Source organism: Podarcis bocagei (genome assembly GCF_964188305.1).
Source record: "Podarcis bocagei genome assembly, chromosome: 12".
NCBI classification, from domain to species: Eukaryota; Metazoa; Chordata; class Lepidosauria; order Squamata; family Lacertidae; genus Podarcis; species Podarcis bocagei.
The window spans coordinates 47,485,378-47,497,129 of NC_138137.1; the positions used below are offsets into that span (position 1 = coordinate 47,485,378).

At 41.3% G+C, this 11,752-nt stretch overlaps 1 protein-coding gene and 1 long non-coding RNA gene across 14 annotated transcripts in view; one reads left to right on the forward strand and one right to left on the reverse strand.

Annotated features, from left to right (window-relative positions):
* The window catches only part of ZMYND11 (zinc finger MYND-type containing 11), a 108,535-nt gene that overhangs the window by 25,185 nt on the left and 71,598 nt on the right, over nucleotides 1–11,752 (reverse strand). For 7 of the 13 annotated variants that reach the window (XM_081163641.1, XM_081163646.1, XM_081163653.1 and 4 more), the window contains 2 exons: nucleotides 9,518–9,562; nucleotides 3,004–3,165 (listed from right to left, as the gene is read on the reverse strand). The exons of 2 other annotated variants lie outside the window; for them this stretch is intronic. In XM_081163641.1, coding sequence (XP_081019767.1) covers nucleotides 3,004–3,165; nucleotides 9,518–9,562 — 207 coding nt within the window. The remainder of the gene's footprint in view (nucleotides 1–3,003; nucleotides 3,166–9,517; nucleotides 9,563–11,752) is intronic. 4 more of the 13 variants (XM_081163650.1, XM_081163643.1, XM_081163652.1 and 1 more) reach the window with 2 other exon arrangements.
* Nucleotides 9,569–11,555, forward strand: LOC308569777. Its single transcript, XR_014000843.1, has 2 exons — nucleotides 9,569–10,435; nucleotides 10,472–11,555. It is a non-coding gene; the product is annotated as an uncharacterized lncRNA (long non-coding RNA).

Below are 11,752 nucleotides of genomic sequence, written 5' to 3' on the forward strand. Positions count from 1 at the left end.
GGGGACCCTGTGTGATCGCCACAGTCACTGAGGGATGGGATGGGGGTTGGGTTCTGTTGGGGTCCCTGCAGTGAATGTGCTGGTGCACCCCACACCATCACTTCCATAGGCCACCTTTGACAGGTAGGTGGGCGGGACCATGTCAGATGACTAATAGGCAAGTGGCCGTGGTCCTCTGTCAATGTTAACCCACGGGGGTAAAGATCTGGCCTGCTGGGCCAAAAAGGTTCTCCGCCCCTGTGCACTAGAGAGAGGCACGGGTAGAGAGACTTAAACTTTATGAATCTCTAGTTCAACTGCTCATAATAGTAGAAACTCAGAAGACACGTTTGTGCAAGATGATGGGGGAAATGCAGAAAGCTGACTTGGTCATTCAGCTGCTGCTATCCCAAGTACAGCCAGCAGCCTCTGCTTCCTGCTAAGGGAGAGCAAGAATGGTGCGAAGCAGACCAAGTCTTGCTTTTTCCAAAACAAAGGCATTCGTGGCCTGACGACACTGCAGTCTGCAGGAGAATATGCACTCACCCGTAAAATTAAGCATACCAGATGAACATGAGAGTATAAAACCCCCCCAAAAAACCACCCCACTTGTCTGTAATGTGAAACCTACACCTGCAAACTTCAGTGCCAATAAGCTAGTGGTGGTGTTCAAATCTTTCTGCATCAGCTGTTCCTCTGCTGAGTAGCGACTGGTATTTGCCACCATTAAGTAAAGCTTTGTATAATATGCTTGTTGCTTCACTACTGGTGTGCATAGTGGGACACAAACATTAAGAGATGCAGCTGGCCAGTGTTACGGCAGAGTGCCAAGGGACTAGGCAGAACAGGCTGCGTGGAGTTGTTTTGCCAAATGGTACAGTGTCACAATTTTTGTCCTCTCTTGCAGGGACCTATGTGGGGTTTTCCTTTTCTTTTCTTTAAGGCTGTGTTTGTGGCCTGATGTCAATGCATTCCAGAGAACAATATACACCCCTAAAGTTACACTGAAACTGCCTGAAGATACGTAGAAAAAAAAGATGGGCTTAATTTAAGGAGCGCATAACACCCAGGAATATGTGCCCAATTTTACAACGTGAATCCCCAGCGCTGAACTACAAGCTGCTGTTCCTAAAAGCAGCTTGGCTATACCAGCAAAGCTGGAAGCAAAAATCTGTCTTGCTGAACAGTGCTGGGGATGGCAATAAGGATGATCAGCAGCTATACGGATTAGATGTTTCTCAGGGCAGCCATTTGCAAAAAGGGAATGGGTTACTGCACTGCTATGAATTGTGTAGAAGGTGTAGCTTGGTGAAATTCTCCCTTCTAAACAACTATACAGGGGCCCTCTCCTCTTTTGACTCCAGCCACCCTACATTCACTTGAGTAAAAGCAAAGAAGTGGGCAGGTGGGACAGGAGGCAGCAGAAAAATATGGAAGTGGGGAGTTTTCTTGGGTGAAAGTGAGGCCTCTTGAAGAGCTATAACCACATCATGAGCAAGGCAAGGGAGGAAGGAAGCAGGCAAGGATGGAAAGCAGCAAATGGGAGGACAAGGTCAAAGGGTTGGGAGCTCTCTCTGGCAAGGAAGGAAACCAAGAACTAAATGAGGAATCAGGCAGAAGTAAATTCATTCCCTGTTCCTGAGGCCAAATGGCTTACCCTAGACCTCTATCAATGGACTCCAAATTATATTGAACTTCCATTACTTTTGCTACCAGACTCATTATTGCTTATAAACAAGAGCATACTTGCAACAATACAAGTTACAACGATCGTTTATTCACAGCCCCAGTGCTTTTCAACACATCTTACATGTATGCATGTGTATATATATACACGTATATATAGGAAAGTTAAATGGGAAAAGCAGAGGAGAAAAGCCTACCTGCCTCATCAACTGAACTTGGCAAATATGAAATTCTCATTTCCCATCTCTCCCTGCTGCCATCGCAGCCCCTAAACTATGACTTACTGGGCGGGGAGAACCAAAAGCTTAAAGACTCTGGTATTTGTATTTGAGTGATTTAAAGAAAAATACTAAAACAGAGATTTGGACTGAAAAGACCCTTGCATTATAGAAATTCTAGGGAACCTAAAATATTAGCTCAATCTATAATGTCTGAATAAAAACTGCAGTGGATCTCAACCCACAGTTTTATGTAGCATTTATAAACATCAGTAAAGTTCAGAAGAAAAATATATATATATGCATTTTGCTGCAGCACAATGCAAACCTTCTGGAGGTATGCACATTTTCTTTTTATATTTGATCTGCATCATCTGAGTTATGAGAGAACCCCAAATCTTAACACATATCTGGATAGCTTGGGCAAATGTAGGAAGCGCCAAACATCGAGGCAAATGCAAAAGATAAAATGGCTGCGAATCAAAGTTCTGCGTGTGCTGTGATGGGGTATGTGTGTGTGTATGAATCTGATCTGTGCCCACAGACTCCAAGCACCATGAACTGAATCGGAGGAGGGAGCTCTGTTACTGAAACTGACTGTGGAACTCCCTCTGTATAGACTGGAGCTTTCCACACTTGGGACAGCTTGCCTGACCAGGACAAACGTCTGCCAAGACTGATTTGAGGATTCACTTAGGTTATTTCTGGAATTCCAGCTTATGGCACATCATGATTTGCTTCAGACCAATCTAGCAAAACATTTGTTCTAATGTCTGTCTCAAGAAATGCCCATTGACAGCAGGCTTTTCTAGATTTTGCCCAGGCACATCCAAATTTGACCATATTCCGGATTTGCACTTAACATATGCATTGTTTAGGCAGGGATGGCGGAACCTGTGACCTTCTGGGTGTTAGTAGACTACAGCTCCCATCATCCCAAATTACTGACCATGTTGGCTGGGTCTGTTGAAAGTTAAGGGTCCCAGTTAAAAAGTCCAGGTTCGCCATCCCTGCAGTAGGCAAAACTGGGTGTTTTCTCCTGGCCAGAAACATCTTCTTGAAACTAGAAATAACAAATACCAAGTCTCTATTCAGCACATGAAAGCTCAGATGTACTCACCCTGCAAACTGGGCATTGCCAGTGACTACTGCTGTCTCTAAGCCTGAACTCATCAGATAAACACTTGGAATGATATACACGAAAACACAGGTCACATATCAACACCTCTCCGGGCAAATGGCATTCAAAACAATACCAGTCATGAGTTTCTGTCTCCCAGTCCTACAAAAAATACAAAATAATTTGATAGAACATTCTGTCAGTATCTGAAACAGCCATGAGCAAAGCACATTTCTTGAAGTCTAGTAACAGTTAGGCATTATAAATATTTTTTTTTAATTATCATACCTCTTTAATGGTTTATTCAATTCTTTTTTAAACTTGAAACCCTAATTTTTTTTCCAAATGTTTGGATGACTGGACACTAAGGTTTTAACCTCCAAGAAAGGCTTGTTATGAGAGTGTCTGGTTAGCAACACAAACACAACATATATGCAATGTCCCCAGCTATACAGAAAAACTGCCCTGCTAAAAGAAATTAATAGTGCAAGCTTGAATAATGCAAGCTTTATAAAATCCCTACACGACCTCTATTTTCTTGAAGAAAGGTGATGAGAGTACCCTCTCTGCATTAGGACGCTAAAACCATGATTTTATACCACTGTTATATGCTTGAAAGCGTGGACTGGAATCCACCTCCAGCTGTTTGGGACGTTAAGGAATTTAGGGAACTCCTTTCAAGCAAGGTTCAGAAGATAATTCACCTTACCTGAATTATTGGAAAGGAAAAAAGGAACAGGAGTTGCTATTGCAACCCCACGCCAATCTGTCTAAGCAGCTATGACTTCCTTTGGAAAGCATCAAATTCTATATAGCTTACCTCCCCTGACTAGGAAGAAGCCACTGTTTTCAAAAGACAGTCAGAGCTGCAGAGGAAGATGGGCAGCTGTAGGATAAGAGCAGAAGTGGCTCCTCAGTCCCCTGATTTCTCTCCAAGAGCATGGAGTGACGGTAAGCCGATACTGTCCTGTGTGACTGAGCTGAACACAGGTGGACACCCTCCTCTCCTCAAAATCCCATGCAGCTGGAAGAGGACTTTCTTCCACCTAAGTGTGAACCAAGCCTGAGAAAGCTCAAACGCAACAGAAATGTGAAGTACACATAATTGCCAAATCTAGATCTTTTGCTGGAGGTTAACGCTATATGGATTCAACCATCTCCCTCCTCCTTCCAAATTCTGCTGCCTTGTAGTTTGTTGTTGCTCTGATTGGGTTCATTGGAAAGGTTGCAGTTTATAAATTCTCATTTCCTTCACTGAAATTGGCTTTTTAAAAAAATTGAAACAGGCCTTCAGGATAAAACAGAAAGATCTGTTAAAGTTGACCTATTCTGGGTCAAAGCAGAGGCCCATGTAAGAGCTCAGCGCTCCTGGTGCAAGTTCAACTAAAATCCACAAATGGGACGAAGTTTTGAAATTTATGAGAACCTACAAGCAGAGCATAACAAAACAGGCGTCTTTTTAAACTTTAGAATACGGCTACATTAAGCAGCTTCCTTTTTTTCTTTCTTTTAACATACCTTTTGCAATGCGATTTCAATCAATCCAAATATTGGAAAGTTTGACCTAATTTTGTTCTTGGTCCTTCAAACATTTTCAACTGTGCAAATGAAGCCTATAAATAGGATTTCTCAATACAATTCAGAAAAAAAGTAACAGTTGTCTCTCCACTTCTATTTCCCAACTCTGAATGAGCCACAATCCAGCCGAAGCTAAGTCCTTTTTAAACCCCATTGGTGTCAGTGGGAAGGAATTAAGCAACCAATGGGTAAAATGTGTTCAAATGCTCTTCAATACCTTCTTTTTTTTAAAAAAAAAAAACAGAACCTGAACTCAATATAATAAATAAGTGTACATGATTTCCGTTCAAGTTGAACTCCTAGCCATGCGCACTGCGAGGGAAAACAAAAACAAAAATCCCTCAGCGCAGCACAATCAGCTATCCTGGATCGTGACCAATGCCTTTATGCTACAAATAACAAAGAAATAAATATTCTAGTGGCAATTTCCAACTGTTTTCCCTGATAGGGGCAACTCCACTGCAGGAACAACTGAAGCTGTCGTCTGAAGCGACAAGATTATTGGCGGTGTCAGCGAAGCCTCAGAAGACATGCTGGGCTTGTTCACACATCCCTTTAAACCATCCTTTAAAATAAGCAATCGTTCAATATGAAAGAGTGTTTTGCTCCTCCTCTGCTCCTGCCGCACCAGGGAGGAAAAAAAACCCAGAGGCTGGATTCGTGTTATGTGCAAATCGGTGCTTATTGTATGTTTCCCACAAGCAAATCACAATTAGGAAACCAAGGCTGGAGGAGCAACTCAGAAATGTTTGAGCAGGGCACGCTGCTCACTTGCCTTAAGGCATGGTTCAGAATAAACTTTAATGTGGTTTAATGGGACATGTGAACCAGCGCACCGCAAGAGGCCCTCGTGTGTGTGACTCAGATCTTGCAACACCTAGGGTGGTGAAACTTGAGCTCATTTTTCTTCCTAACTCTACTTCAGTAATGTATTATGAATTAAGATAGGATGACCGTGTGAATAAAGAACAGGGCTGCTGCGCCTTTAACAGCTGCATGACAGCATATATCTGCTAAAATTCATGCTTCTACACAAGGTACGACCCTACCTGCCCACAGACTGTCTCACCAGGGTGGTACATGCCCTGGTTATCTCCCGCATGGACTACTGCAACACACTTTACATGGGGCTACCTATGAAGGTGACTAGGAAACTACAACTAATACAGAATGCGGCAGCTAGACTGGTGACTAGGAGCAGCTGCTGGGACCATATAACACAGGTCCTAAAGGACCTTCACTGGCTCCCAGTACGTTTCCAAGCACAATTCAAAGTGTTGGTGCTGACTTTTGAAGCCCTAAATGGCCTCGGCCCAGTATACCTGAGAGAGTGTCTCCACCAACATCGTTCTGCCCGGACACTAAGGTCCTCCTCCGAGGGTCTTCTGGTGATTCCCTCACTGCGAGAAATGAAGTTACAGGGAACCAGGCAGAGGGCCTTCTCAGTAGTGGCACCCTCCCATCAGATGTCAATGAGATAAAGAACTACACAACTTTTAAAAGACATCTGTAGGCAACCTTGTATCAGGAAGGTTTTTTTAATGCTTGGTGTTCTACTATGTTTTTATATGTAGTGTAAGCCGCCTAGAGTGGCTGGGGAAGTCCAGCCAGATGGACAGGGTATAAATAATAATAATAAAATATTATTACAGGAGATTTGTCCTCTTTTTCATCTTGTCTCCCTAAATTTTAACTTCTGTATAATGTTATGTTATGTGAAAAAAGGAAATATCTCATTCCTTCGTTTGTTATTTCATTTTGTGAATATGAAGTGTTTCTCATCAGCCTTTGAAGTTGATGTGTCTGCATCAAGTCTAGGAAACAGTCTCAGCCTCTGAGCCCACCAGCAATCTCTCTAGACGTATTACATATTATAAGAAGCCTGTCTCAGTTGGGAAATTTTCACTGGCACTGACTCCTGTCAAATTCAGGGAGTATCAGTTCTTTCACTTAAATATATTGGCCATAATCTATCAGAATCCAGAATAACTGCATTGTGCATGGATGGAGCACACCTGGGTGCTCCTACCTGCGTAGTGCCTTAACATGACCAAAGCAGAAAATTAAGAAAATTCCACAGGAACCCAAATGTTTTGGGCCTGGAAAAGTCAGAGTAGGACCCTTGAAATCACTGGCCTTACATTAGTTTTGCTAACTTAAGTCCTTCAATTTCAATGGGTTTACTCAGAGTATGACTTAGTTGGGTGCAGCCCATTGATTAGATGTGTTCTTTTACCCTAACAACATATTCGGATCGGATGAGCATATATGTGGGGCTTTCACTCATATGAAGGTATGATTTGTGAGAGCAGCCCATGTGATTTGCACAATCACAGCAATTTTCTGCTTTAGAAAAACAAAACAAAACACCAATCCTCTTAACTTTTCTTTAGACTCACTATCAACTACAATATTAAAAACAGAAAGACACGTGCAATGTATTCTACACCAGTAGCATAAAATAAAGGTGTTGACTTTTACTTTCTGTTGCCTTTTCGTATTATAAGCTCCTCCCTAGAACTATACTAGAGCTATACGCATAGCACAGATCAAAATGTTTCAGAAAGAAAACACCTGATTCTTACATTTGATATATGATTTACCAAAGACTAAAGGGATGTTAATCTTAATGAGCTTTCTCACACTGGATTCCCCTTCCTCTTCTTTGAACAGGTTTGCCCAAATGCTCATCAGCAGCAAAGACCCAATTTAAGAAGAAAATGTTTTGGCACAATCCACCACTGGGAAGTCTTTCTTCAAGGGCCATAAAAAGAACTTAACTAGATCAGGTCGAAGGTCCATCTAGACTCAGTTGCCTATGGGAAGCCTGCAAGCAGCCCCTGAGTGCAACGTTACTCTCCTCACCTGTGACTACGAGCAGCTGGTATTCAGAGATGTATTGCATCTGAGATGTATTGCCTCTGACAGTGAAGGTAAAGTGTGGCCATCATGGCTTGCAGCCACTGATAGCCTTAACCTCCCATTTAAATGAAAGAACACTGTACAATAGCACTACTAGGGCTTGTTCAACTCACATGGATTTCAATAGGGCTTGTGCAAAGGACACTCTGGATTGGGCCCTTACTATTAATTAGCTAACAAAAAACAAAACTAAAGAGGCGATAAAATTTGAGATTTCCAAATCGCTAACGCAAAGTTCATATAAGTACTAGTAACTAACTCGAGCACAGAATGCCTTATTGCTGCGTTGCACCTAAGGGCTTTTTCACATAGCTTCGGAACAACTTGGGATCCAGGTAACCCAGGTCACAATCCTGTGTCGTGGTATAAAATCCCCTAGTATAAAATCCTTGGTCGAAAGGAGATTGTTCTGCTTAGTTGTCTGACATACTAGGCTTGAACCATCTTTATAACATCCACCACCCAACATAGCAGAAGTGCATTATGTTGCAACACAGGTACAGAGCCTTAAAATGACAGGTGGTTCGTTTGTTTTTTACCATATGCTTGAGTAGCATTAAATAAATATAAACTGAAGGATATCCCAAGTGTGTCCTTCATAATGGCATTACCAAGTCAAGGACAAAAGCTCAATTCAGATGTCATGTTAAACCATGGTTTAGTGTGACGACGACAAACTGCAATGAGCCTCAGATCATATCCTCCCCTCTTCTCACGGAGTACAACCACAATAAGGTGTTCCAAACCTTTGCTTCCGTTTTCACTTAACCACAGTTTGTTGTGTCATCCAAACTGACACACTGTGGTTAACATTAACTAAGGTTTGCAAGAAACAAACCGACTTCATATACTGTTTTGTCTGTTTGAATGGCAACATGTGTTTAAGCAAAAACAGAAGCAAAAACGGTCTCCAGACTCCTCCTTGCAGCTGTGCTGGATGACAGGAAGGGAAGGTGCACAAGTATAACGTTCACCTGCAGCTTGTTCTCACCCTTGTGCCAAACCATGGTTTAGGGCGACATTCAGATACATTGAATAATTACACAGGTTGAAGGGGAAAAAGCATTTTCTTTAGCATTTTCATCACCAATTTTTAAAGCTTAGTTTTGGAGAAACGTTTATAGAGAGAGATATAAAATGAGAAGGAGATTCACAATAAGAGAAGAAAAATTGCATAACCATGTTGAAGAAGGTAGAAAGGGGGAAGAATATGAACTTGGGTAGGCTAGTCTTTGTGCCAATGGGGTAGGAGCAAGGGGTCTGCACCACTAATGTATAAAGCTCCAATTAAAAAATAACAATTAAAAATTAAAAGGTAATGGTTTTAAAATCTAAATTTAAAAAGAAATTCAGTAGTAAAATTACAGGGACAGAAGATTTAAAATCTAAATTTAAAAAGAAATTCAGTAGTAAAATTGCAAGGACAGAAACGCATCCTAATGCCAAAGGGGTAATTCTGGCAAATGTCTCTTGCTGATATCATGTGTATCCTATCACTATTTTTAAATATCAAGCTCTTTTGTTTCTAAATGCCTACCATCTGAATATGTGTTGGAACATTTGCAGGGCCAGGGATGTACATGGATGTTTGCCATGTGATTTCCTCGCATGAGACAGGAGGTATTTATATAACTTTAACATCTGGCCGCCAGTGTTCTAATAATGGCAGATCTAGAAAGTACGAAAGTCCTTCTCTGCACTTGCCAAGTCTGCCACCAGGTGTCATCATCTACTCCCAGAAACAACTGATAAAAGGGAAACCATTGCAACTTTACATCTTGTGGCAAAACATGTGAGTAACCACTTCCAGTTCCCCAGGAAGAAGAAGAAGAAAAATAATACTTTAAACGACAGTCCTGTGCAGGTCAATCTCAGAACTGCATGGAACATGGATGACAGGCATTATTAATACGTATTTGCAGAAGCAACAATTCTAGACTATCCTTAATGCACAACAGAAATAAGAGAATATAACAAGGAAATTCAAAGACTACATAGTGCAAAAGTTGTTCACCTTGATTTTTGCTGTTGTCCGGGAGAAAGGCTGCATACTGTAGGCCTTTCGAAATAAAAAACAAAACAAAACAAAAACACATGGTCTCTGTGCTGGAACCCATCTGAGGTACATAGGACTATAACGAATTGAAACATGGATATGGGGAAAGCACACTGTTACAGATAGCATCCTGACTATACAATTACCCCCCTAAAGCAAACTATATGGACTGCTTTATCTACACCCATTTACCCCTCTTCCCTTTTTGGCCTCCTGAAAGCTTTCCCAAGCAGTTAAAATCAATTAGGAAAACACACACTCAAAGCAAGGACAGAGCCAAAATGGTCCAATCGCTGGCACTGTTCGGAATTAGCAGGGGGATTGACGTGCTCACTGAATAACCCCTGGGAAGAAGCAAATGCTTGTATCATATGACATACAGCATTGGTGGTCAACCCTTTGGAATATCCAGGAAGCGCTTCGATGTTAATGCTTTATCAGATACTTGTCTCCACATTTCATAAATTTTAAAAATGCAAGTTAAAAATAAAATAAAAAAGCAGGGGACAATAGCACCTTGGGAGTGACTGTTGAAAGTAATCAGAAAACCTGGTACAAATTTGTAAGAGTAATATCCTTACATGTAGAAGGGGAGGCTCATGGGGCCAGTGTACTAGCTAGCAGACAATGGGGAACATGATCAAAAAGCTGACTGATAAAACATTGCCATTGCAGGGAGAAGTAGGGTTGTTTTAATATAAAATTACACAGTGCAAGTGGAAAAAGAAACCTGTAGACTATAAGGGGAAGTGTTTATGTGGTTCTGGGACTGCACTTTAAAAACAGGTGAAGAACTCATTGTGATACTAACCTTTTTAATTGGTAATCCAGAGTAGTTGTGCTTTTGATTTTTTAAGTGTGTGTGTGTGTGCGTGTGTGTACACACACACACACACACACACACACACACAGTGCAAATATAACTTTCTCACCCATGAAGCTAAACATAGCCCTCCAGTCATCTACTATGGCCTGGCAGGTACCTGTCAACCCTCAGTCAAAGGCCAAGAGCACAAAACAACAGGTTTACTAAACCCCAGGTGGGTTCACCATACACGGCTGGCAGGTATTCATTCACCATTCACGATGTGCTGGATCACAACTCTGTATGCAATTATATACAACCTCCCAAAGACCAAACATAAAAGTAAGGCATCCCGCTTAGGATTTCACACAGCTGGGGGGCACTGCCACTGCGGTTTGAGTGATTGACAGCAAAGCTGCAATACTCCTGAGGATGTGCACTGGGGTTTTTTGCCCATCTGTGGATTATCCTTTAGCAACAAGTATACTTGTAGAGATCCTTTTTTCTCTTTATCGAAGGAAGGAATATTTGGACGGAACTTTGGCTTTGAGACACCCTGTATTACACATGAATGTGATTTTGGCACTCCACGCATTATGTAAAAGCTATTATTTGAAGAAACGGACACTTGGTGGAATAACAAATGTCTTATTTTTTGCATTTGGTCTTTGGGAAGTTCTATAGAATTGCATACAGAGTTGTGAGAGCTGTGCAGGATCGCAAGACATGGAGGCCTGGAACAGAATAACTGGCAGTCAGGGTTACTTCGCATGTTACAAGAGTACGTCTTGTATATTACTCCTATTTTCTAAAGCCCCAAGGTGAGTGAGATTATACACATGTGCAGCTGGATCACGGTGTACTAAGGATCAAGGATGCAAGCAAACTTTTTTTTTTTAAATGCAGTTCATCTGCATCAGAACTCAAATGAACCAAAGGCATATCTGGTGCATTCAAAGACAATGCCTATGCCCAGTAAATATTTTGGACACATGAAAACTGAAAAAGAAATGATGCAAAAATGATAACCAAGAGTCTTCATTCTTTTGTACTAAGAACAGCATTTGGTAGTGGAAGGGGGCAGTGTGATGGCAGTGCCAGTAATTAAATATTTTTTTTAAAAGAGAAAAAAAAAGTGTTAAAGTTTCTAAATGAATGTCAGTCAGGGTATTTATTAAACAAACTGAAGCCCCCCCAAAAATCAGCTTCATTAATTACAGAAGATATGTAAAGTGTGCATTTATACAACACCTTTCATCTCAGCATTCCAAATTGATTTAATTAAATTAATCTTCGCTATAGCAGTGTGGTGCAAGAATAGTATTAGTGTGGAAGCTATAATGGGCGAAATCCTTTTAAATGTGGTTCATATGTACATGGGGAGAAAA